The sequence below is a fragment of the Salvelinus alpinus genome, chromosome 12 (genome assembly GCF_045679555.1).
Source record: "Salvelinus alpinus chromosome 12, SLU_Salpinus.1, whole genome shotgun sequence".
Classification (NCBI taxonomy): domain Eukaryota; kingdom Metazoa; phylum Chordata; class Actinopteri; order Salmoniformes; family Salmonidae; genus Salvelinus; species Salvelinus alpinus.
The window spans coordinates 47,791,150-47,817,813 of record NC_092097.1 but is presented as its reverse complement, the minus strand read 5'-3'; the positions used below and the strand labels follow the sequence as shown (position 1 = coordinate 47,817,813).

Below are 26,664 nucleotides of genomic sequence, written 5' to 3'. Positions count from 1 at the left end.
CATACCAACTAACCTACAGCTCAACTACATACCAACTTACCTACAGCTCAACTACATACCAGCTTACCTACAGCTCAACTACATACCAACTAACCTACAGCTCAACTACATACCAACTAACCTATAGTTCAACTACATACCAACTAACCTATAGCTCAACTACATACCAACTAACCTACAGTTCAACTACATACCAACTAACCTACAGCTCAACTACATACCAACTAACCTACAGCTCAACTACATACCAACTAACCTATAGTTCAACTACATACCAACTAACCTATAGTTCAACTACATACCAACTAACCTATAGACTGTTTGTGAGTATTTTAAATCATTCAGAGACTTCCACAGTTATTGTGAATAACAGTTATGACTCCCACTGTTATACATAACAGCTGTACAATATGATCGTGTTGCCATCTGATGCACATTCAGATGTCATAAATCAGCACTGTAGAGCTCTCCCTGTCCTATGCTGTGCCTTGATTGTATTAATGTTGATGATATCTAGAAATGTGCATGTACACCCTGGCCCACCTACTGTTGCTAGCCCCAATTCTGACTTGTGCTCTGATATCTGCTTCACTGATTTCTGCTCTCGTAAAAGCCTGGGTTTTCTGCACGTTAACACTAGAAGCTTATTACCTAAAATGGATCAATTGAAAGTGTGGGTTCACATCTCCAATCCAGATGTGTTGGTGATTACTGAGACGTGGTTAAGGAAGAGTGTTTTGAATACTGATGTTAACCTTTCTGGTTATAACATTTTTCGGCAAGACAGATCTTCCAAAGGTGGGGGAGTGACAATCTTTACCAAGGATCACCTTCAGTGCTCGGTTGTCTCCACCAAGTCTGTCCCCAAACAATTAGATTTGCTGGTTTTAAGCATTAAACTTTCAAATAGCTCTTTGTTGACTGTTGCTGGGTGCTATCGTCCTCCATCATCACTGGCCTGTACCCTACCTGCCCTAAGCACTCTCCTGGCCCCTTACACTAAGTTTGAATTTGTCCTGCTTGGTGACCTAAACTGGGACATGCTTAACCCACCTGACCAAGACCTAAAGCAATGGGACTTCCTAAATCTTTCTCAGATGATTACCAACCCCACAAGGTATGACTCCAAACACCCAGAAAAGGCTACTCTCCTCGATGTTATCCTCACAAATAATCCTGACATGTATCAGTCTGGTGTTTTCTGTAATGACCTTAGTGATCACTGTTTTACAGCCTGTGTCCGTAATGGCTGCTCAGTGAAACGACCTGTCCTGATTTGTCATAGACACTTGCTAAAAAACTTTAATGAGCAAGACTTCCTTTCAGAACTGGGCTCTGTAAAATGGTATAGAATCAGCCTGATTCTCTCTGTCGAAAACGCTTGGACCTTCTTTTTGATATTTTCTGTGAGTATTGTTAACAAACACACCCCATAAAGAAAATGAGAATTAAAAACAGATTCAGCCCCTGGTTCATCCGGAGACATAATTTATAGATCAGAAGGCAAGGGTGCTCTCGAGCGGCTAGATGTTCTTTACCATTCGGACATCAGATTTGCCACCAATGCTCCTTATAGGACACATCACTGCACTCTATACTCCTCTGTAAACTGGTCATCTCTGTATACCCATCGCAAGAACCACTGGTTGATACTTATTTATAAAACCCTCTTACGCCTCACTCCCCCCCCCTATCGGAGATATCTACTGCAGCCCTCATCCTCCACATACAACACCCGTTCTGCCAGTCACATTCTATTAAAGGTCCCCAAAGCACACACATCCCTGGGTCGCTCGTCTTTTCAGTTTGCTGCAGCTAGCGATTGGAACGAGCTGCAACAAACACTCAAACTGGACAGTTTTATCTCCATCTCTTCATTCAAAGACTCAATCATGGACACTCTTACTGACAGTTGTGGCTGCTTTGAGTGGTGTATTGTTGTCTCTACCTTCTTGACCTTTGTGCTCCTGTCTGTGCCCAATAATGTTTGTACCATGTTTTGTGCTGCTACCATGTTGTGTTGCTACCATGTTGTTGTTATGTTGTGTTGCTGCCATGCTGTGTTGTCATGTGTTGCTGCCTTGCTATGTGGTTGTCTTAGGTCTCTCTTTATGTAGTGTTGTGCTGTCTCTCTTGTTGTGATGTGTGTTTTGTCCAATATTCATATTGTATTTATTTTTATTTTTTTATCCCAGGCCCCCGTCCCCGCAGGAGGTCTTTTGCCTTTTGGTAGGCCGTCATTGCAAATAAGAATTTGTTCTTAACTGACTTGCCTAGTTAAATAAAGGTTAAATAAAAAATAAAAGTAATACAAAATTACAGTGCACGGCAGAGACCAATAAACCTGTTTTAGCCAATTTGTAACTTCATCAGAATGGTCTGATTAGCTTCCTTTGAACTCAATTAAAATATTATTAAGGTGTTGCTCCTATGAACAGACATTTCTTGCCAAAACCCGCCTGATTAAAAGAGTCTGGTGTCAATGAAAGCTTTTTGAAAATCTGAACAAAGGTTACTACTATTTATTCTGGGTATAGTTTGTCCAGCAGGGGCCACATTTCAAATGATTCTCATCTGAGTCCTCTGGTTCTACTACAGAAGATAGCAGGCAGGGGGGAAACAACAGCTTAAGGAGCCGGGAGGAAAAGTTTTATTATAGCCAAGCAGTGAAAGGAATTACTGTATTCACTCACATCACTCACACTGACCCCTTGACGGGTAGAAAACAACCTAAATTCACTATTCAAAACATTCCTCTCAGTACTTCATCTGCCAGTGCCTTTTCCATCATTGCTGAGCCATAAAGTGGGACAAGACTTTGGATTGATCTGATCTCCCTGAAAAAACATCAAAGGAATGTTTAAATGAGCATACTGGCTGGCAAAGCGTTAATAGTCCCTCCAACTATTTTTAACTACGCACAGTCCCTCCATTCTACAAATAGGCAATTATGGCATTGCAGGCATGTATCATCCGACGGCTATGTGCTCCTCAGCATCGGGTCCTGAGGCAATTTAAGTATCCGGCATAATATCAGTCACCCTCTAGCTGTTTTCATACTCTTATTTGAATGGGGTGTAGTTATTTCCTGCAAGCAACGTGTTGCAAAGAAAAGAAGAAGACAGCAAATCTACTTACAGATAGCAAGAAGAGTCATTATTACTAACGATCTACAGTACCAGTCAAAGGTTGGGACACTCCTACTCATTCCAGGGCTTTTCTTTATTTTTACTTTTTTCTACAAAGCTGTCATCAAGGCAAATGGTGGCTACTTTGAAGAATCTCAAATAAAAAATATATTTTGATTGGTTTAAAACTTTTTGGGTTACTACATGATTCCATGTGTGTTGTTTCATAGTTTGATGTCTTCACTATTATTCTACAATGTAGAAAATACTAAAAACAAAGAAAAACTCTTGAATGAGTAGGTGTGTCCAAACTTTTGACTGGTACTGTATATGATACAATAAAGCTGATTTAAAATAAACACAATTACAAACTGTCAGTGTTCTCATAGCGGTGTGCCCATACCATCATTGTAAAATATGATTTTGTTCTTAACTGACTTTCCTAGTTAAATAAAGGTTAAATAAAAAATTACAAAATAAATACAATCTGTCAGCGTTCTCAGAGAGGTGTGCCCATACAATCTGTCAGCGTTCTCAGAAAGGTGTTCCCACACAATCTGTCAGCGTTCTCAGAGAGGTGTTCCCATACAATCTGTCAGCGTTCTCAGAGAGGTGTGCCCATACAATCTGTCAGCGTTCTCAGAGAGGTGTTCCCATACAATCTGTCAGCGTTCTCAGAGAGGTGTTCCCATACAATATGTCAGCGTTCTCAGAGAGGTGTGCCCATACAATCTGTCAGCGTTCTCAGAGAGGTGTTCCCATACAATATGTCAGCGTTCTCAGAGAGGTGTTCCCATACAATCTGTCAGCGTTCTCAAAGAGGTGTGCCCATACAATCTGTCAGTGTTCTCAGAGAGGTGTGCCCATACAATCTGTCGGTGTTCTCAGAGAGGTGTTCCCATACAATCGGTCAGTGTTCTCAGAGAGCAGAGCCAAATGCCAAAGCCTTTGTGTCAGGGATGAAGTGAAACCAGCAACCAGAGAGCCATGCCTTGTTTGCATTGCGAACATACTCCCTCTCGTGCGACACATCTCATTCCTACCAATAAGAGGAGGACATAAAAACAAGCAGTAATATCAACTCAATATCAATGTAGAGTTTTAGGGACAACATAATGAAGACAAGACGGTGAAGTTTAAACAAATCAAAATATGCATATTACGCTTTAACTGAGCCTGCCTGAAGGAACAGTAATACTCGGAGTAATATATAGGCAGGAAAACCATACACTTGGCACACACTAGGCATGGAGACGTGGCAGAGGACCAAACCGACGTGGTCCCTGGCTTATTTGGCAGTCTTATGTCACAGGATGGGAAACACAGAGAGCAGAAGCTTACTGTAAGACTGGAGCCCCATCACAGTGATATTAGCAAAACAACTCATTGTTCCTTATTGAAGAAAAATGTTTTGGGTCAGCTTGAGATTACAGAACAGGTAGCCTACCGGTTAGAGTGTTGGGCTAGTATCTGAAAGTTTCCTGGTTCGAAACCCTGCGCTGTCTAGATGTGTCCTTGAGCAAGACACTTGACCCAAATTGTTCCTGTATGTCGCTCTGAATAAGAAAATGACAATACATTTACAGAGTCAAAAACATGAGCAATGAATCTTCATGGAAATGTACTGTACAATTGATTGTGCCTTCTACAGAATTATCCTTCATCAGAAAAGCTTAATTTGCAATAGGGGGATTCTGAAAGGGTCTGTGTGTGTACTCAACCAGGCCCAAAGGCACTTAGTAAGGCCAGCCATCTCCACTGTGTGTTTGCACAGGAAGCTAAGACAACTGCTTTCCTCGCCGACCCACTCTTAATAAACCCTACAGCTGCATTTTTCCATTCAGCCGACAGTTTGTTTATCGCTTTTCTACACATTTATCCTATGGAATATAGGATCTCTAGAATCTCTCGGACTTTCCTGTGAGATGTTAAAGGACACAAACAGCTGCCTCCTCTCACAAAGAGACATATACAGTAACACAACGAAAATGTTTGGGGAGAAATCTGGTCAGTATCAGCTGTTGCTCATAGCCTAACCGCTAATACACTCCCAGCACAGAGGGAGATGGCGCTTGGTCTTATAATACATACTGTACATGCATACATACAGTACCAGTCAAAAGTTTGGACACACCTACTCATTCAAGGGTTTTTCTTTATTTTTACTATTTTCTATATTGTAGAATAATAGTGAAGACATCAAAACTATGAAATGACACATATGGAATCATGTAGTAACCAAAAAAGTGTTAAACAAATCAAAATACTGGTAGCCACCCTTTGCCTTGATGACAGCTTTGCACACTCTTGGCATTCTCTCAACCAGCTTCATGAGGTAGTTACCTGGAATGCATTTAAATTAAGAGGTGTGCATTGTTAAAAGTTCATTTGTGAAATTTCTTTCCTTCTTAATGCGTTTGAGCCAATCAGTTGTGTTGTGACAAGATAGGATTGGTATACAGAAGATTGCCCTATTTGGTAAAAACCAAGTCCATATTATAGCAATAACAGCTCAAATAAGCAAAGAGCAATGGCAGTCCATCATTACTTTAAGACATGAAGGTCAGTCAATATGGAAAATGTCAAGAACTTTGAATGTTTCTTCAAATGCAGTGGCAAAAACCATCAAGCGCTATGATGAAACTGGCTCTCATGAGAACCGCCACAGGAAAGGAAGACCCAGAGTTACCTCTGACGCAGAGGATAATTTCATTAGAGGTACCAGCCTCAGAAATTGCAGCCCAAATAAATGCTTCACAGAGTTCAAGTAACAGGCACATATCAATATCAAGTGTTCAGAGGAGACTGTGTGAATCAGGCCTTCATGGTTGAATTGCTGCAAAGAAACCACTACTAAAGGACAACAATAAGATGAAGAGACTTGCTTAGGCAAAGAAACACAAGCAATGGACATTAGACCGGTGGAAATCTGTCCTCTGGCTGACGAGTCTAAATTTGAGATTTTCCAACCGCTGTGCTGTGTCTTTGTGAGACGCAGAGTAGGTGAACGGGTGATCTCTGTATGTGTGGTTCCCACCATGAAGCATAGAGGAGTAGGTGTGATAGTGTGGGGGTGTTTTGCTGGTGACACTGTCAGTGATTTATTTAGAATTCAAGGCACACTTAACGAGCATGGCTACCATAGCATTCTGCAGCGATATGCCATCCCATCTGGTTTGCGCATAGTGGGACTATCATTTGTTTTTCAACAGGACAATGACCCAAAACACACCTCCAGGCCGTATTAGGGCTATTTGATCAAGAAGGAGAGTGATGGAGTGCTGCATCAGATGACCTGGCCTCCACAATCACCCGACCTCAACCCAATTGAGATGGTTTGGAATGCGGTAGAACGCAAAGTGAAGGAAAAGCAGCCAACAAGTGCTCAGCATATGTGGGAACTCCTTCAATACTATTGGAAAAGCATTCCAGGTGAAGCTGGTTGAGAGAATGCCAAGTGTGTGCAAAGCTGTCATCAAGACAAAGGGTGGCTAAAATCTAAAATATATTTTGAGTTTGTTAAACACTTTTTGGTTACTACATGATTCCATATGTGTTATTTCATAGTTTTGCTGTCTTCATTATTATTCTACAATGTAGAAAATAGTAAAAATAAAGAAAAACCGTTGAATGAGTAGGTGTGTCCAAACTTTTGACTGGTACTGTACATGCATTTTATTTTACATGTATATGGCTTTTCAAATAATCTCAAAGCGCATAAAATGTAAAACAACAAACCAAAATAAAATGTATGATGGAGATTGAAAGTCTCAGTCAGCTTGTGATGAAGTTGGAGAGGCAGGGGAGATCCAGTGGAGGTTCAGTGGAGGTCCAGTGGAGATCCAGTGGAGATCCAGTGGAGATCCAGTGGAGGTCCAGTGGAGGTTCAGTGGAGATCCAGTGGAGATCCAGTGGAGGTTCAGTGGAGGTCCAGTGGAGGTTCAGTGGAGGTCCAGTGGAGGTTCTGTGGAGGTTCAGTGGAGATTCAGTGGAGGTTCAGTGGAGGTCCAGTGGAGGTCCAGTGGAGGTTCAGTGGAGATTCAGTGGAGGTCCAGTGGAGGTTCAGTGGAGGTCCAGTGGAGGTCCAGTGGAGGTCCAGTGGAGGGAGCATCGACGGGACAGCCAAGGCGAAACAAAGGCGGTCTCAAAGAACAGGCCCACATTATAAGAGTTTTCGGCAAATTCTTTCCTCGTTGTTTGGCCCTGGAATTGGGACTGCATTCGAAATGGCACTCTATTCCCAATTTAGTGCACTACTTTTGACCAGAGCCCTATTGAGCCCCTGGTCAAAAGTAGTGCACTATATAGGAATAGGGTTCCATTTGGAATGCAATATTTGTCAGTGGCCTCTCTTTTCATCAGACTGAACTAATAACTACTTGGTCCTGATAATCCCCAGTAGATACAGTATCAGCCGTGTCCAGACCGTGTCAAACTTTTACCACTCTGACCCGTCAAGTCTCCATGAAATGTCCTGCTTTTCTTCTTTCCTCTCTTTCGATGTTTCATTTCCTGCCTGTAGCAGGCAATCACCAACCACCAACCATTTAATTCGGGGGGCCTTTAAGAAAATGCAGCTATGAGACTAGACCAGCCACTGTGTTCTTCCTTTCCTGGAACGTGATGCGAAAACAGAAATAGGTTGGAATGCGGAGGTGGATGCTGAGTGGTGTGTGTCAGAATGTGTTGACAAGCACTGTCTGGAACGCATGATTTACTGATATGTTTCTGTGATAATCGGGCTGTGTCTTGAATAGAGTGTTGATTGCATACTAGGACGGGCACGAAAGCAGAGGCAGTGTCAGTGAACTAGGTCAACCCTTCACATACACAGTTGATGCATTCAATGGTTATATTACTATGGTCAATGGGTGGATTGTTTCTGAAAAACCAACTGAGCAACGAAAAGGTATTTAAGATATCATCATATTTATGATGCAGATTGCATGGACGTTGCATCCCCCCGAGCAAACATAACTAAAGGTTTGACCAAGAGTCAAAAGTGAAAGCCGCAAGCATGTGGATGATATTGAACGTCACTGACCACAATGTATCACCTTGTTGCTTTGGAGCAACAAATATATTTCCAGATTTCATAAATCATATCATATTGTATTCGTCACATGCTTTGTAAACAACAGGTGCAGACTAACAGTGAATTGCTTACTTACGGGCCCTTCCCAACAATGAGGAGAGAAAAAAAAAGAAAATGTTTAAAAAATGATATAATAATAATAACACAAGGAATAAATACACAATGAGTAATGTTAACTAGACTATATACACAGGGTACCAGTACCGAGTCCGTGTGCAGGGGTACGAGGTAATAGAGGTAGATATGTACATATTGGTAGGGATAAAGTGACTAGACAACAAGATACATAATAAACAATAACAGCAGCGTATGAGATGAGTCAAAAGGGTCAATTCAGATATTACGAGTAGCTATTGATTAACTATTTAACTAACTGTTTAGGAGTCTTATAGCTTGGGGGTATAAGCTGTTCAGGGTCCTGTTAATTCCATACTTGGTGCATCGGTACCGCTTGCCGTGCGCTAGGAGAGAGAACAGTCTATGACTTGGGTGGCTGGAGTCTTTGAAAATGTTAGGGCCTTCCTCTGACACTGCCTGGTATAGAGGTCCTGGATGGCAGGGAGTAATGCACTACCCTCTGTAGCACCTTGCGGTCGGATGCCAAACAGTTGCCATACGTAGTGGTGATGCAGCCAGTCAAGATGCTCTCAGTGGTGCAGCTGTAGAACTGAGGGCCCATGCCGAATCTTTTCAGCCTCCTGAGGGGGAAGAGGTGTTGTTGTGTCCTCTTCACGACTGTGTTGGTGTATGTGGACCATGATAGTTCCTTAGTGATGTGGACACAGAGGAACTTGAAGCTCTCGACCAGTTCCACAACAGCCCTATAGATGTGGATGGGGGCGTGCTCGGCCCTCCGTTTCCTGTAGTCCACGATCAGCTCTTTCGTAGATACGGTGATTTTCAGTGCTGTTCAGTAGGATTTCCATATGTTTTGCCTTTAAAACTGAAAGCACTGTCAAACCTTGTTAGAGAAAGGTTTTTGTTTTTCGAAAGGTACGTATTTATGCTAAAAACAAAGGGCTGAACCTGTGAATATCTCTTGCTGTGAAATGCTGTCAGGGGTTTTCCTCCTCAATGCAGCGAGGAAACGGCTAAGTCGCACCGAGCAGATTCTCTCTCTCTCGCTCACTCACTTTCTCTCTCTCCTTCTTTTAGTCAGATCCATCAATCAGCATTTCATGCAGTTTGGGTTTGAACCACACCAAGTGCACTAAAACAATAAACGTTTGTCTTTCAAGTCACTATCTGGGCTGGAACACATCTGGTGGCAAGGCTCATTTTGGTTTCCACATCGCTGAGTGACATTAAAGACACAGTGGCTGAAAAATAAAGGGCCCCCTCCCCACACACCCCTCAAAAGCCCTTACCCTCCTCACCCCCCGAAACAATCAAGAAACTGAATATAAAGTGGCTTAAGAGAGGGAGAGAGAGAGAGATAGAGGTATCGTTTTAAGCGCTCTGACAAACCACGCTGCTCTAGGGGGGAAGGGGAAGAGGGGAGGAAGCAAGCCCCCCCACACTTCCAGAACCGGAGGTGGGTGCTACATTGTGTGCTTGAACAGCACTGACAATAATGAGAGTTAATATGACTTTGTGAGGGGTAAGCATACAGCGGGTCCAGCACAAATCACCATGTAGACCTTTAATTTCTTCTATTGTTACAGAATGTGACTATGACTCACTTACTGTGATGATTATGCATGCAAATTATTTCAATGATCTATGTAAATTGATCTTAATGCATTACATGTTCAATTGTAATTCATCCTAATTAATGAATAAAGAAACATCATGTTGATAAAAAGTGGCTGAAGCTATTGATATAACGATAGTATTACAATTACAATATACACTGGTATGCTTCACACTATTACCAAAAGCAAACAGATATTCATCTAATTTGGATGCAGGTGATAAACTAAACTATTTCATCTATTTTTAGACAACTTTTACATTAAACTTCATAAACTGTCAACCCTTCTTTTAGCGATGCCATGAGACTCATGTGTAAGGGCTCGAGCATGGCGAGCTGTGGGATTGTGTCTGTGAGGCTCTTTCTTCTGCAGGTTAAACTGGAGTCCAGGCTCAATCCCTGAGGACCCGGGTTCTTATTTACTGCAGGTATTACTGGATCCCTCTCCTATTATATATAGAGCCAGCAGCCTTTCACAGTAAATGGCCTAGTCACAGTTACAGCCACTGTCTGTGACTCTAGTAATATGCCAGGTAGGTCTATAAAGGCAGGAAATCAGGTCACCACGGCATCAAAATAAAGTCAAGTTTAGAGGTCTTATTTTTTGCCTGTTCAAATGATGTGAAAAATATGACGATCCCATTGACCTAACCATCTCTCCACCGTAAACTGATACTTTGCTATCGTCGGGAAAATACTTTTAACTCACTTAAAATGCATTAAATATTTTTTAGGAAACTGCTTTGATCGCAGTTCTCCGTTGCCTCTCCTTGCTATTTGTTCTTGTGTTTTTAATAAATAAGTCATACCAAGACGATGAGGGGAGGCTGGTTAGAAATCATTTTCTAACGTAATGGTGTAGTCACTGTGTGGAAGGCAATTTCAGCTCAACTTCCCCTAGAGAATGACTCCGTACTTATCATTAACTCAGAGATGTAATCAGCTCCAGGCTACCTGATTTTTCCTCATGACCTTTTGACATTGCCGCTGCCGGCGACGTAAATAAAGAGATGCTCGGTCACATGGAGGAATGCGTGATTAATACCAGGAAGTGGTACCGCCAACCACTCAACTTGTAGAGAACATGTATGTACAGAACATGTATGTACAGAACATGTATGTATAGAACATGTATGTACAGAATATGTATGTACTGTACATCCAGCGAAGTACCTGCAAATGAAACGTTTTACAGTGAATATCTAATTTTGTATTTTTGAGGTGGTTTAGGTTGATTGTGATGTACAGTGCCCTGTTGATGTACTACCGTACCAGTGGAGCTGCAGTGTTTTGTGTGCTCTGCTGCCTGCCATTCCTTCCGTTACGGCAGCATTCCCCAACTGGCAGGTGATTTTATTATAAGACTGTAAAAGTACCTAAAAATCAGCTCCAATTATGTTAATTTTGGAAATCTGTTCCAAAGTAATCCCATGCATAATAGAGAGATATATATGACTGTATACAAATGTAAGCCAGGTTCAATGAATTATGTTTTAGTATGATTTGTAATTATGTTCCCGGCCCCCTGACCATCCGTCAATAAATAAAATCCCTTCTTTACAGTATACATGTGTTAATGCTTTTCCAGGGAGAATAGCAATGCTGCCTCGGATTCACCAGTCAGCAAAATGTATTAAGGTGAATGTGTTAAGGTCATGTTACGAGAGAGAAGGGCAAAAAATAACAGATTCTGTGAGATTAAACATGAGAAAGGCCACCCACACCATGGTCATACTTTGAACTATTCCATCAATCTTTTAATATGGGTGAAATTGGAACGTCCCAAACTAAAATAGGGTGATGTATAGTTTTGTAACTAGCCAATTTCTAAGAAGTGTTTGATCGATACTCAAAAAACATTGAGAACCTTGTGGTGGCTAATTGGTCAAAGGGAAGGCAGCCTTAATCAGGGCAGTTGTGATTGTGTGGATTTAAGAGTGTACATGCAGGTATAGTGTATGGCAGAAACAGTGGAAAAATTGTACACCTGAGGCTTACTCCCATTAAATCATATTCACCATAGATGGGGCGGCAGGTAGCCTAGTGGTTAGAGGGTTGGGCCAGTAACCGAAAGGTTGCTGGATTGAAACCCCGAGCTGACAAAGTAAAAACCTGTTGTTCTGCCCCTGAACAAGGCAGTTAACGCACTGTTCCCTGGTAGGCTGTCATTGTAAATAAGAATTTGTTCTTGACTGACTTGCCTGGTTAAATAAAAAAATGTGATCTTGCCTTGAGGCATAACACCAATTAAAAATGCATGACATGCATAAATGTAGCTTTAGACGAACAGAGATATGTAATTTTTGTAAACGATGTACTGTATACTTACGCAGTGCAAATATGTAAAGTACACCACACCTTTCACTATATACATTTCCAACCAATCTAATAATTAAAATTACATGCACAAGTCATAATGAATTTGACAAAAAGTCTCTCAACCAAATATGAAGAAGTACTGTCCCTTTAGTGCTGGTATGCGCCTAGTGTACGGAGCTATACTGAACCAACAATACACCCACACTCATTGAGAGAGAGAGAGAGAGAGAGAGAGAGAGAGAGAGAGAGAGAGAGAGAGAGAGAGAGAGAGAGAGAGAGAGAGAGAGAGAGAGAGAGAGAGAGAGAGAGAGAGAGAGAGAGAGAGAGAGAGAGAGAATCTGTGGCTAAAAGTGAGGATGACTCATGGCCAATTGCAGAGACAATAATTGCAGAGACAAATATTGCATTCCAAATGGCACCCTACTCCCTATATAGTGCACTACTTTAGACCAGAGCCCTATAGAACCATATTACCTATATAGTGCCCTACTTTAGACCAGAGCCCTATAGAACCCTATTCCCTATATAGTGCAATATTTTAGACCAGGGCCCTATAGAACCCTATTCCCAATATAGTGCACTACTTTTGACCAGAGCCTTATGGGGGACCCTATGGACCCCAGTCAAAAGTACTGCACTATATAGAGAATATTATGCCATTTGAGACGCAGACTATGAAGGACAATGCCACTTGGAGAGAGTTGAAAAGGCGTGGGCCCAGAGAGTTAATATCAGAATGAATAGAAGTAATGATGTTCGGTCTTTTTGATTGGTCACTGCTGTGATGTAGATGTGCTACCCCCCCCTCTCCCCCCCCCCCCCCCCCACAAGGATGCTTGGTTTGTTCTACATTTGGGTTTATGATAGAGTATAAGAAGTTACTAGATATGGTCTTTAAACGTAGATCTACTTAATACATTCAATGTTCCACTATAAACATACAGTACATGCATAAATGTGTTGTTTAGAAATGGCATCATTAAATGCGCCTCTAACTGAAGTATGCAGGATGTCAGGGTGATTTCCCAGACAAAGGTTAAGAATAATCCTGGACTAAAAAGCATTTTCAATGGAGATTCCCCATTGCTTTTTTTAGTCCAGTTTAGTCCGGTTCAAATCCAGGCTGAATCACATCTGGCTGTGATTGGGAGTGCCATAGGACGGTGCACAATTGACCCAGCGTCGTCTGGGTTTGGCCGGGGTAGACCGTCATCGTAAATAAGAATTTGTTTTTATTAACTAGGAGAAGATGTGCCCTCTTCATCAAGATGTTCATACATTACACTGACTCTATCCATGAGAGCCCTTGATATGGCTTGTCAATCCAGATCCATGAAATGCACTGATCACAAACCCAAACATCCAGTCTAGCCCGATTTAGCTAACACATTTTACCAGGGGCGCAACTTTTGATTTAGAAGTGGTGGGGGGGGGACATAATATTATTATAATATTTTTTCTTATCCAGTTGGGAAAAACACTCCAAGCAGCGTACCCGACCCCGCAGAGGGGTCCGCATGGTCCTAAAGCACATTGTTGCTTCGTTTTGTATCACATTCCAATGATAAAACTGCCCCTGCATTTTACACATCCTTTAAGTTCCTGGCATTATTAACCCTATCACGGCTTCTGGTGTGTATGCCATTTCACCAGAGGTCTCGTTTACACTAAACTAGCAGGAAATGCAGTCGTCTCACTTTAGCACTTTAGCTAGCACAGGAAGTAGCCTACAAGCTGTTTATACTGCATGGCCCGGTTTCCATGTAAGCCACTTCTGGTTCAAACAGCAACACTGTACAAGATTGCATCAGTCATAGTTAGGAGGGCCAATTATATACAGCTCCCAAATTCTCAGGGATAGTGTCATAGACAGCACACATCTACAGTTTCATTGGTGATATAAGATTGATTCAAAAGTGAACTGTCATAAAAAAGGCAGCATACAATTTAATTTGTTTTGGTGCACTGTGACGGTGCACAGATGGTATGTCAATGTGCAGTGTGGACACACTTCAATTTTGTAACAACAAGGCTGTGTGATGCTGTCTATGCAACCAGCATCTCCTCTTACCCAACTTGGCAACATTAGTGCAAACAAGAGTTCATTGAATCATGATGGTAAATTTGCATTCAAAGCCTGGGGCCCAAGTCATGGGAAAGCAGTCCACATTCGATCTTGAAGTACTTACAAGTGTGTGACAGTGCAAAGTGATTAAAAACATATTTTTCACCCAAGGTTTTAATTTCTAATCTAAGAACAGCTATCATAGACAGATGTATGCTAATAAAACACATTTCAGTTATATCATTCACTCTCCTGGAGCACGTAGCTTTGTATTTACCGACAAAATGTTTACATAACTTGTACCTTGAGCATAGCATTGACAGGCAGCCAGATTCGATAAAGTGTCAACTGGTGCTGGACATAATGGATAATACAATCCTGATGCCTCTGAACCACCAGGCTTCAATATAAACAACACTTTTTTTCATCTCTCTCTTATCTTGATGTAGTTTATATAAAGAGTTGAGTAATAAGGTGCTTCAATAATATCCAACATGATAGTCCCACATAGGGCTGTCACATCATGGAATTTGGGGGAATTTTGGATGACGGAAATTGGCCAGCCAAATGGCCGCGGTCTCTGTAATAACTATTCAATCGAACAAATAAAAAATAAAAAATACATTAACAGTAATTGTGGCAGCCGTAGGTCTACGTATATTGTATAGCCTAAATAAGATCATTGGGCCAAATTAAAGATGGGGCTTTTCGGGCTTTATGCATACATGTTTCAGGGTTTGAGAAGAACGGAGATCTGATAATGCTTTATGTTTGACTGAGGAAATCTCACTAACAGCACGCGTACTAGACAATCTGTGGCAGTATTGTGATTGCCACTGTTTCTGCATAGTAGTACCCACTGGGCACACGCTAGTTGAATCAACATTGTTTCCACGTCATTACAATGAAAATACTGTACATTGAACCAACATGGAATAGACATTGAATTGACGTCTGTGCCCAGTGAGTACATACTGTATTTATTCAAATTATGTCGGGCTACTTGTGTCATTATTGAGGAATCTAATCCCGAAATGAAGGCATTTAAAAACATATAGTCCGTGGTATTTTATTACTTCTAGTTATTTCTGTTAGCAATACACTGTCCTATATATTGCAGGGCGCACTAGAAAATCCCAGGCGGGCACATTTGAACTGTTTGCAACGTGATCATATAACAAAACAGACATAAGTAATGTACCCACGATACATTCGAATCCAGATTGAAAATTAACATGAGGAGGAATGTTTTTAAAATGTTCAAGATGTTAGGAAAAATGTAGATTATAAGAGCTCGATGCGGTATAGGCTGTAAAAGGCGTGATTGGTTTGCCATGCGTAAATTTTCGTCCATCCATTTGTTTCATATTACGATATTAGCCGTGTGGGATGAAAATAACGTCTCATAAATGTTTAGCTTCAATGGTTTTGTGAGTTTTTTTAGCTTCCCTCCACCCAATAACTGTTAAACGAAACTTTGCAGTTTGCAGGTGCAGTTTTTATCCCAAGGGCAATAATCTAATCCGGAGAGTTCACATTTCTGCTCCAATCAAACATTATCAATCAAACATGATTCATTGTCGTGGATATCATGCATCCATACACATTTACGATTAACTGAGATAAAGGATGAATAGATGCAGAAATAATACTAGTATACATTCACATAGTGTGTTAGTAGGCTACGGTACCATGGGCTATAAGTAAAGGCTAGCGTACCCTATGGACTGATTGTTCATGTAAATGCTGGGCTCGTTGAAGTGAATGCCCATTGTATATCATTAGGCTTTTCTTATAATGTCTAATATGCGTTGCAGGTGTATTGGAATGAATAGTCCTGCAATTTGGTAACATCCTTAAAAACATGACCATATGTGTCTGATAAAATGCGTGTGACACGGCGACTTTTTACGGGGGAAGCTAACTGTGAAAAACTAGATTATGTTTAAATGTGTTATTATGCGGAGTGGCTTTGGTTTGAATTATTGTTACTTTTACCATTGTGGTGAATGCAGTTATTAAACTATTGTGTAGTACGTCATGAAATAAAATAATTATATATTTTGTATTCTTCTGCAGGGACCGATTTGGGCGTAATATCGCGATAATTATGAGCATACAGTAGACAGTAAACGCAGAAAACTGTGCGTAATTACGACCGTATTTGATCGAATACTTTGAGGCTATCTGCACTGGACAGGACATGCATGGTGCTCACCATTACTTCTGCATGGGATCTACAGCACCGCGCCTATAGCATACCTACAATTTACATACCCATTGCAGTGAAAGGTTTGTCAAATTGCTCATAATAGCGATACACCTTTTAAGCAGACAACCTCCACGTTAAAGAGAGGTTGTCAACTTCCAAAGAGTTTACTGCGGAGCTTGAGTCTGAATTCTACAAAAATGCAGGAAAGTTTCGATAAATGTACCCATCTCAATTATGAAATGCTATTTGAAAGCTGCGATGCGTGTAATGAGATTATATTTCAGGTAGAGTCATATTTGACACTATTGTTATCAATATGCATGGTTGACAAATGCAGAATAGCAGCATGCAACAAATTTGCGCAACTAAGAAAGGAATGCAACTTTCTTATCTAAATGTAGTCTATAGCCTAAGTAATTAGTAGTTAATAGTAATTACCTTGTTGCAGTGATAATAGTCCAAAGAGGTCAGGCAACTTGAATCAGTTGGTAATGTACATGAGCCCACGCTTGAAGGGGGTGCTGGATAAAATCTCACGTCCATCTCAGGGTCCGCAAGACTGACGGCATAAAAGCAGGTCCAATGCCTGTGACTCTCTCTCTCTCTCCCTATTTCTCTCTCTCTCTATTGTTGGACCAAACAAAAAGAAAGAGAATGATTGAAAGAAAAAGGGGTTGAGTCTATAAAAACACTATCTCCTCACATCCGCCGGTGTTCTCACTTCAGCACTATCAAGCTTCTGCGATGATGCTCTATGGATAAATAGGCTATATCTATTTGTGTTCGCAGAAGGAAAAATACGCGTAAAGTTAACTTTGAGTGAAAAATATAGATGTTTCAGCAACTATACATGAACAAACGTTGACTGTAATTGTTTACAACAACCCAAGGTCAATGTAAAAAGATAGAACTAGATTGGCTATCTTTCCTCCCAAAACGTTCGTCTGTTTCTATTTTCCAGCGGCGCGCTCACTCCATGTCCGCTTTGTCATGTAGGAGTGTTGATCCATGCGTTCACTTGGAGTTATATAGTTCGACTCCTCTTTTCCATACTGAATGCCATGCGACCCCTGCCGATAACAGAGGGAATATGGGGAGAAAGAAAACGAGATGAAGGGGGATGGGATTGGAGCTATCAAACTGATTGACAACCACTCAGGTTACACTGTGGTTCAGGAAATCAGAGTTTATGGAGATGATGTAGCTATGAAAATACATAGCAGGTCGATTCGGATAGCCTACTCCACGGCCAACTTTGAGCTCAGTATAGGCTAAGTTAGTGTCATGTATATCAAATAAAATGTTATTGGTCACATACACATGGTTAGCAGATGTTAATGCGAGTGTAATGAAATGCTTGTGCTCCTAGTTTCGACAGTGCAGTAATATCTAACAAGAAATCTAACAATTCCCCAACAACTACCTAATACACACAAATCCGAGTGCCCTCACCTCCTCCCTGTAAGCTGTCTCGTCGTTGTTGGTAATCAAGCCCACTACTGTTGTGTCGTCTGCAAACTTGATGATTGAGTTGGAGGCGTGCATGGCCACGCAGTCGTGGGTGAACATGGAGTACAGGAGGGGGCTGAGCACGCACCCTTGTGGGGCCCCAAGGTTGAGGGTCAGCGAAGTGGAGATGTTGTTTCCTACCTTCACCACCTGGGGACGGCCCATCAGAAAGTCCAGGACCCAATTGCACAGGGCGGGTTTGAGACCCAGTGCCTCCAGCGTGATAATGATCTTGGAGGGTACTATGGTGTTGAATGCTGAGCTCTAGTCAATGAACAGCATTTTTACATAGGTATTCTTGTCCAGATGGGATAGGGTGGCATGCAGTTTACTGGCAATTGCGTCGTCTGTGGACCTGTTGGGGCGGTATGCAAACTGAAGTGGGTCTAGGGTGGCCGGTAAGGTGGAGGGGATATGATCCTTGACTAGTCTCTGAAAGCACTTCATGATGACAGAAGTGCTTAGTTCATTTATGTCATTTAGTCATTTAGTTTATTTATGTTTGCCTTCTTGGGAACAGGAACAATGGTAGCCATCTTGAAGCATGTGGGGACAACAGACTGGGATAGGGAGAGATTGAATATGTCCGTAAACACACCAGCCAGCTGGTCTGCGCTTGCTCTGAGGACGCGGCTAGGGATGTCATCTGGGCCAGCAGCCTTGCGAGGGTTAACACGTTTAAATGTTTTACTCACGTCCGCCAGGGAGAAGGAGAGGGGGGGGGGGGGCACAGTCCTTGTTAGCGGGCCAGGACGGTGGCACTGTATTATCCTCAAAGCGGGCAAAGAAGGTGTTTAGTTTGTCTGGAAGCAAGACGTCGGTGTCCGTGACGTGGTTGGTTTTCTTTTTGTAGTCCGTGATTGCCTGTAGACCCTGCCACATACGTCTCGTGTCTGAGCTGTTGAATTGCGACTCCACTTTGTCCCTGTACTGACTTGTTGCTTGTTTGATTGCCTTGTGGAAGGAATAACAACACTGTTAATATTCAGCCATATTCCCAGACCTCTTTCCATGGTTAAATGCAGTGGTTCACACTTTCAGTTTTGCGCGAATGCAGTATTGACCCCAACCTCCTTTTTACTATTTAGGCTAGTAATTACATATTAATAGGGACATGTCACATGTGCAGGTATTTTTTCAACAACAACAAAAATGTACAATTAAAAATACAAGTCTTCATGTCTGTCTCTAACATACCCAATGCAATTAATCAATGTATAGTCAAATCCTTAATTAGTGCAGTGGAATCAGCTGTTTTAGTGGTGGTCTAGATCTGGTACCAAATCACAGTGTCGTGCTGGAACCAGATCCCAGTGTCGGGCTGGAACCAGATCCCAGTGTCGGGCTGGAACCAGATCCCAGTGTCGGACTGGAAACAGATCCAAGTGTCTGGCTGGAACCAGATCCCAGTGTCGAGTTGGAACCAGATCCCAGTGTCGGGCTGGAACCAGATCCCAGTGTCGAACTGGAACCAGATCCCAGGGTCGGGCTGGAACCAGATCCCAGTGTCGGACTGGAACCAGATCCCAGTGTCGGGCTGTAACCAGATCCCAGGGACGGGCTAGAACCAGATCACAGGGTCGGGCTGGAACCAGAAATCAGTCCGGGCATGTCGGACACATCAACCCATTGGGCTGTTGTCTGTGAAATGGGACAGCAGACAATTAGCGAAATTATTATATTTTTAAACACAAAATATATATATTTTCTCCTGTGAGACCAGCCCATGGGCTAAAGAGGCTGCGTTTAGACAGGCAGCACAATTCTGGTCTTTCTTTCACTAATTTGTATTTTAACCAATAAGATCAGCTCTGAAAAATATCTGATGTGAAAATATCTGATGTCATTGGTCAAAAGACCAATTTGTGATTTGTTGCCCATCCAAATGTTTACGACATGTGTAATGGAAACGGCAGATACAGTAAAAGATTGAAAGATCGACAACATTTTTAGGATTTCGACGGGGGGATTTTTCTTTTGTCAAACTTTCTAGATTGTGACAAATGATGATGGAAACTGTGTTTTTCTAATACATTAAGATTGCTGAATACTTTTGAAGGTACGTGGGGCACGGGATATCATCACGCAACTATAAGCTCCACTCCACATTTAATTCTGAATGCCAAACGTTACTGCTTGCCAAATATATATTTATAACTATAAAAACAATGTTTCTTCAAGGATTGTTCTGACTTTCAAGAATGCCTTAATTGCTTCGCCTTGCTTTTCTGGTTCTTTGGCATGTTTCACCGTGCAATTATTTCACATCTACAGGAGTACACATTTCTACAGGTTTCTCAGTTAACTAAGTAAGTTACTGTGTATCAATGGCTGCATTTACACAGGAAGCCCAATTCTAATCTTTTGCCATATTATTGGCAAAATAGCTGATCTGATTGTTCAAAAGACCAGTTAGTGGAAAAAGATCTGAATTAGCTGTGTAAACGCAGCCATAGAGAATCAGAGACTGTACATCTACACTATAGCCAATGGATGGGCAACTCCCGTCCTCGGGGGCCTGATTGGTGGCACACATTTGTCCCAGCCCCAGCTAACACACCTGACTCCAATAATCAACTAATCATGGTCTTCAGATTAGAATGCAATCAGCTGTGTTTGCTAGGGATGGGAAAAGGTGTGACAGAACCCTGGCCCCCGAGGACTGGAGTTGCCCATCCCTTCTATAGCCTATACCTGCCCTTCGTGATTGCCTTGCGAGTTTAAGTTTGACCAACTACTGATACAGTAAAGTGGGACCATTCTAAATTATGTGTTCTAAATCTATTGATCAACTGGGTGGTTCGAGCCATGAATGCTGATTGGCTGACAGCCGTGGTATATCAGAACATATACCACAGGTATGACAAAACATGTATTTTTACTGCTCTAATTACATTGTTAGCCAGTTTATAATAGCAATAAGGCACCTCGGGGGGTTGTGGTATATGGCCAATATACCACAGCTAAGGGCTGTATCCAGGCACTCCGCTTTGCGTTGCCCATATACCACACCCTCTTGTGCCTCTCGTGCCTTATTGCTTAAGTAATTACTATTCCAATACAATTTTAGCAACACTTAAAATCGGCAAGTTAAAGGTACGCAGTTCAGTAGCTCAAAACGTGGCGATGTGTTAAATATTGGATTAGGGGAAATAATGTCTACCCACATTTTTGACATTCTTCACTGTCCTTCCTTGACAAACAGTTTTTCACATTTTTGGGGGTCACAGTGAATTTTATCACCAAGATAGCTCGGTGCTAGATACAGTTTATTATATGATGAATATAGTATAGGTTTGACAAACAAGATAAATAATATTTTAGGGTGGACAATCTTTCGCACTGATGCAACTGATAACTACATCTACTGTAGCTGGAACAAGGTCTTATGTCTACTGTAGCTGGAACAAGGTCTTATATCTACTGTAGCTGGAACAAGGTCTTATATCTACTGTAGCTGGAACAAGGTCTTATATCTACTGTAGCTGGAACAAGGTCGTATGTCTACTGTAGCTGGAACAAGGTCTTATATCTACTGTAGCTGGAACAAGGTTTTCTATCTACTGTAGCTGGAACAATGTATTTTGTCTACTGTAGCTGGAACAAGGTCTTATATCTACTGTAGCTGGAACAAGGTCTTATGTCTACTGTAGCTGGAACAAGGTCTTATATCTACTGTAGCTGGAACAAGGTCTTGTAGCTGGAACAAGGTCTTATGTCTACTGTAGCTGGAACAAGGTCTTATATCTACTGTAGCTGGAACAAGGTCTTATGTCTACTGTAGCTGGAACAAGGTCTTATATCTACTGTAGCTGGAACAAGGTCTTATGTCTACTGTAGCTGGAACAAGGTCTTGTAGCTGGAACAAGGTCTTATGTCTACTGTAGCTGGAACAAGGTCTTATATCTACTGTAGCTGGAACAAGGTCTTATAGCTACTGTAGCTGGAACAAGGTCTCATGTCTACTGTAGCTGGAACAAGGTCTTATATCTACTGTAGCTGGAACAAGGTCTTATGTCTACTGTAGCTGGAACAAGGTCTTATGTCTACTGTAGCTGGAACAAGGTCTTATAGCTACTGTAGCTGGAACAAGGTCTTATGTCTACTGTAGCTGGAACAAGGTCTTATAGCTACTGTAGCTGGAACAAGGTCTTATGTCTACTGTAGCTGTAACAAGGTCTTATAGCTACTGTAGCTGGAACAAGGTCTTATGTCTACTGTAGCTGGAACAAGGTCTTATAGCTACTGTAGCTGGAACAAGGTCTCATGTCTACTGTAGCTGGAACAAGGTCTTATGTCTACTGTAGCTGGAACAAGGTCTTATAGCTACTGTAGCTGGAACAAGGTCTCATGTCTACTGTAGCTGGAACAAGGTCTTATGTCTACTGTAGCTGGAACAAGGTCTTATAGCTACTGTAGCTGGAACAAGGTCTTATATCTACTGTAGCTGGAACAAGGTCTTATGTCTACTGTAGCTGGAACAAGGTCTTATAGCTACTGTAGCTGGAACAAGGTCTTATATCTACTGTAGCTGGAACAAGGTCTTATGTCTACTGTAGCTGGAACAAGGTCTTATAGCTACTGTAGCTGGAACAAGGTCTTATATCTACTGTAGCTGGAACAAGGTATTATGTCTACTGTAGCTGGAACAAGGTCTTATATCTACTGTAGCTGGAACAAGGTCTTATAGCTGGAACAAGGTCTTGTAGCTGGAACAAGGTCTTATGTCTACTGTAGCTGGAACAAGGTCTTATATCTACTGTAGCTGGAACAAGGTCTTATAGCTGGAACAAGGTCTTGTAGCTGGAACAAGGTCTTATGTCTACTGTAGCTGGAACAAGGTCTTATATCTACTGTAGCTGGAACAAGGTCTTATAGCTACTGTAGCTGGAACAAGGTCTCATGTCTACTGTAGCTGGAACAAGGTCTTATAGCTACTGTAGCTGGAACAAGGTCTTATATCTACTGTAGCTGGAACAAGGTCTTATGTCTACTGTAGCTGGAACAAGGTATTATAGCTACTGTAGCTGGAACAAGGTCTTATATCTACTGTAGCTGGAACAAGGTCTTATGTCTACTGTAGCTGGAACAAGGTCTTATAGCTACTGTAGCTGGAACAAGGTCTTATGTCTACTGTAGCTGGAACAAGGTCTTATATCTACTGTAGCTGGAACAAGGTCTTATAGCTACTGTAGCTGGAACAAGGTCTTATAGCTGGAACAAGGTCTTGTAGCTGGAACAAGGTCTTATGTCTACTGTCGCTGGAACAAGGTCTTATAGCTACTGTAGCTGGAACAAGGTCTTATATCTACTGTAGCTGGAACAAGGTCTTATATCTACTGTAGCTGGAACAAGGTCTTATAGCTACTGTAGCTGGAACAAGGTCTGATAGCTGGAACAAGGTCTTGTAGCTGGAACAAGGTCTTATGTCTACTGTAGCTGGAACAAGGTCTTATATCTACTGTAGCTGGAACAAGGTCTTATATCTACTGTAGCTGGAACAAGGTCTTGTAGCTGGAACAAGGTCTTATGTCTACTGTAGCTGGAACAAGGTCTTATAGCTACTGTAGCTGGAACAAGGTCTTATATCTACTGTAGCTGGAACACGGTCTTATGTCTACTGTAGCTGGAACAAGGTCTTGTAGCTGGAACAAGGTCTTATATCTACTGTAGCTGGAACAAGGTCTTATGTCTACTGTAGCTGGAACAAGGTCTTATGTCTACTGTAGCTGGAACAAGGTCTTATGTCTACTGTAGCTGGAACAAGGTCTTATGTCTACTGTAGCTGGAACAAGGTCTTATGTCTACTGTAGCTGGAACAAGGTCTTATAGCTACTGTAGCTGGAACAAGGTCTTGTAGCTGGAACAAGGTCTTATGTCCACTGTAGCTGGAACAAGGTCTTATAGCTACTGTAGCTGGAACAAGGTCTTATGTCTACTGTAGCTGGAACAAGGTCTTATAGCTACTGTAGCTGGAACAAGGTCTTATATCTACTGTAGCTGGAACAAGGTCTTATAGCTACTGTAGCTGGAACAAGGTCTCATGTCTACTGTAGCTGGAACAAGGTCTTATAGCTACTGTAGCTGGAACAAGGTCTTATATCTACTGTAGCTGGAACAAGGTCTTATGTCTACTGTATCTGGAACAAGGTCTTATATCTACTGTAGCTGGAACAAGGTCTTATATCTACTGTATCTGGAACAAGGTCTTATAGCTACTGTAGCTGGAACAAGGTCTTATAGCTACTGTAGCTGGAACAAGGTCTTATGTCTACTGTAGCTGGAACAAGGTCTCATGTCTACTGTAGCTGGAACAAGGTCTTATAGCTACTGTAGCTGGAACAAGGTCTTATATCTACTGTATCTGGAACAAGGTCTTATATCTACTGTAGCTGGAACAAGGTCTTATGTCTACTGTAGCTGGAACAAGGTCTTGTAGCTGGAACAAGGTCTTATGTCTACTGTAGCTGGAACAAGGGCTTATGTCTACTGTAGCTGGAACAAGGGCTTATGTCTACTGTAGCTGGAACAAGGCATAAGACATGTGGTAGGCCTAGGTAACTCAATAGAGTCTTTTCTGGAAATAATTCTAAAGCACATCAATATTCAGTTTTCTGCTTCTGCATGAAATATGATATATCTTTGAGGATTACCCAATCAGTATGGTACATTATGTATCTGATTTGAAGAACCTACTTGTAAAAACTGTGATATGTTTTCTTTTTTTTTTACTACTAAACATAGTTAAATACACTGACTGTACGTCACCCTGGATAAGAGTGTCTGCTAAATTACTCAAATTTAAAAATATATATTATTTGTCAGATTGGTAGAAAAAAAATGTCACAGTGAGACTTTGCATAGCCATGCAATTCAATTCAAATATCGACTTTCACTGAGAATGCATGTTGTTTTCTATTGGACTCCTTGTAACCTGGGGGGTTGATAGATATGACCTGGGAGATAATACAGCAATGGCATTACAACACCTCAGGTCTGATCCTGTCACATATTCCTGGTCCAACCTAGCCTGTCCACGCAGCCCACAAAACAGGATGAAAACATTGCATGTCCACATCCTTTAAAAGGGGGCAGAGAGGAAAAATAACATAACTTACAGCTAGTTAAGTGTTTATCTTGCTTTCTCTCGCTAAGAACACAACCCAGGCTGTCTGTGTGTGTGTGTGTGTGTGTGTGTGTGTGTGTGTGTGTGTGTGTGTGTGTGTGTGTGTGTGTGTGTGTGTGTGTGTGTGTGTGTGTGTGTGTGTGTGTGTGTGTGTGTGTGTGTGTGTGTGTGTGTGTGTGTGTGTGTGTGTTTGTGTGCCTTCATTCATGCGTGTGTGTGTGTTTCAGTGTGTCTCTCTTCATGTGTGTGTGTCTACATTCATATGTGTGTTTACAGGACTGAACTGTCATTGTCATCACAGTGGGTGACCCCCCCCCCCTAGCCCCCCTTAGGACCAGGCCTCCAGCAGTATGGCTATTACTCAGTCTGGGGGCATGTGCGCTGGGGTGCCAGCTTGTTTAATACCAGCCACAGATGGGTTGCTCAGTGGGCATGCCGAGCTCGTCTGCTATTGGCTGCCAGCTAGCTCAATCCATTGGTGAGGCTAGCTCTAGCGATTGAGGCCAGCGCAGGGGTTAACTGGCACATGGATACCAAATAGCTTCATGGGAATGGAATGTGTAGTGCTTGTGTAGTGCCCCAGCATCCCTCACTACTAGCATGGGAGAGAAAGAGGGAGAGAAAGAGAGAGAGAAAGCGAGTTAGACATATAGAGATAGAGAGAGTAAGAGAGAGAGAGAGAGAGAGATATATAGATAGATAGAGTTAGAGAGATAGAGATAGAGAGAGAGAGAGGAGAGGGGCAGAGAGATAGAGAGAAAGAGAGGAAAAGGGCAGAGAAAGAGAGTGAGAGAGATAGATAGAGTTAGAGAGAGAGATAGAGTTAGCGAGTAAGAGTGACAGTAAATCTCAGTAAGACCAAAATAATGGTGTTCCAAAAAAGGTCCAGTCGCCAGGACCACAAATTCCATCTAGACACCGTTGCCCTAGAGCACACAAAAAACTATACATACCTCGGCCTAAACATCAGCACCACAGGTAGCTTCCACAGAGCTGTGAACGATCTGAGAGACAAGGCAAGAAGGGCATTCTATGCCATCAAAAGGAACATAAATTTCAACATACCAATTAGGATCTGGCTAAAAATACTTGAATCAGTCATAGAGCCCATTGCCCTTTATGGTTGTGAGGTCTGGGGTCCGCTCACCAACCAAGATTTCACAAAATGGGACAAACACCAAATTGAGACTCTGCATGCAGAATTCTGCAAAAATATCCTCCGTGTACAACGTAGAACACCAAATAATGCATGCAGAGCAGAATTAGGCCGATACCCACTAATTATCAAAATCCAGAAAAGAGCCGTTAAATTCTACAACCACCTAAAAGGAAGCGGTTCCCAAACCTTCCATAACAAAGCCATCACCTACAGAGAGATGAACCTGGAGAAGAGTCCCCTAAGCAAGCTGGTCCTAGGGCTCTGTTCACAAACACAAACACACCCCACAGAGCCCCAGGACAACAGCACAATTAGACCCAACCAAATCATGAGAAAACAAAAAGATAATTACTTGACA

At 41.9% G+C, this 26,664-nt stretch overlaps 1 protein-coding gene across 3 annotated transcripts in view; it reads right to left on the bottom strand.

Annotated features, from left to right (window-relative positions):
• LOC139536282 (TOX high mobility group box family member 2-like) overlaps positions 1-17,245 on the bottom strand; it is a 189,900-nt gene extending 172,655 nt beyond the window's left edge. The window contains exon 1 of one of the 3 annotated variants that reach the window (XM_071336679.1): positions 16,951-17,245. In XM_071336679.1, coding sequence (XP_071192780.1) covers positions 16,951-17,055 — 105 coding nt within the window. In that variant the 5' untranslated portion in view covers positions 17,056-17,245. The remainder of the gene's footprint in view (positions 1-16,950) is intronic. The other 2 variants (XM_071336681.1, XM_071336682.1) reach the window with 2 other exon arrangements.
• Positions 17,246-26,664: the final 9,419 nt, after the last annotated feature.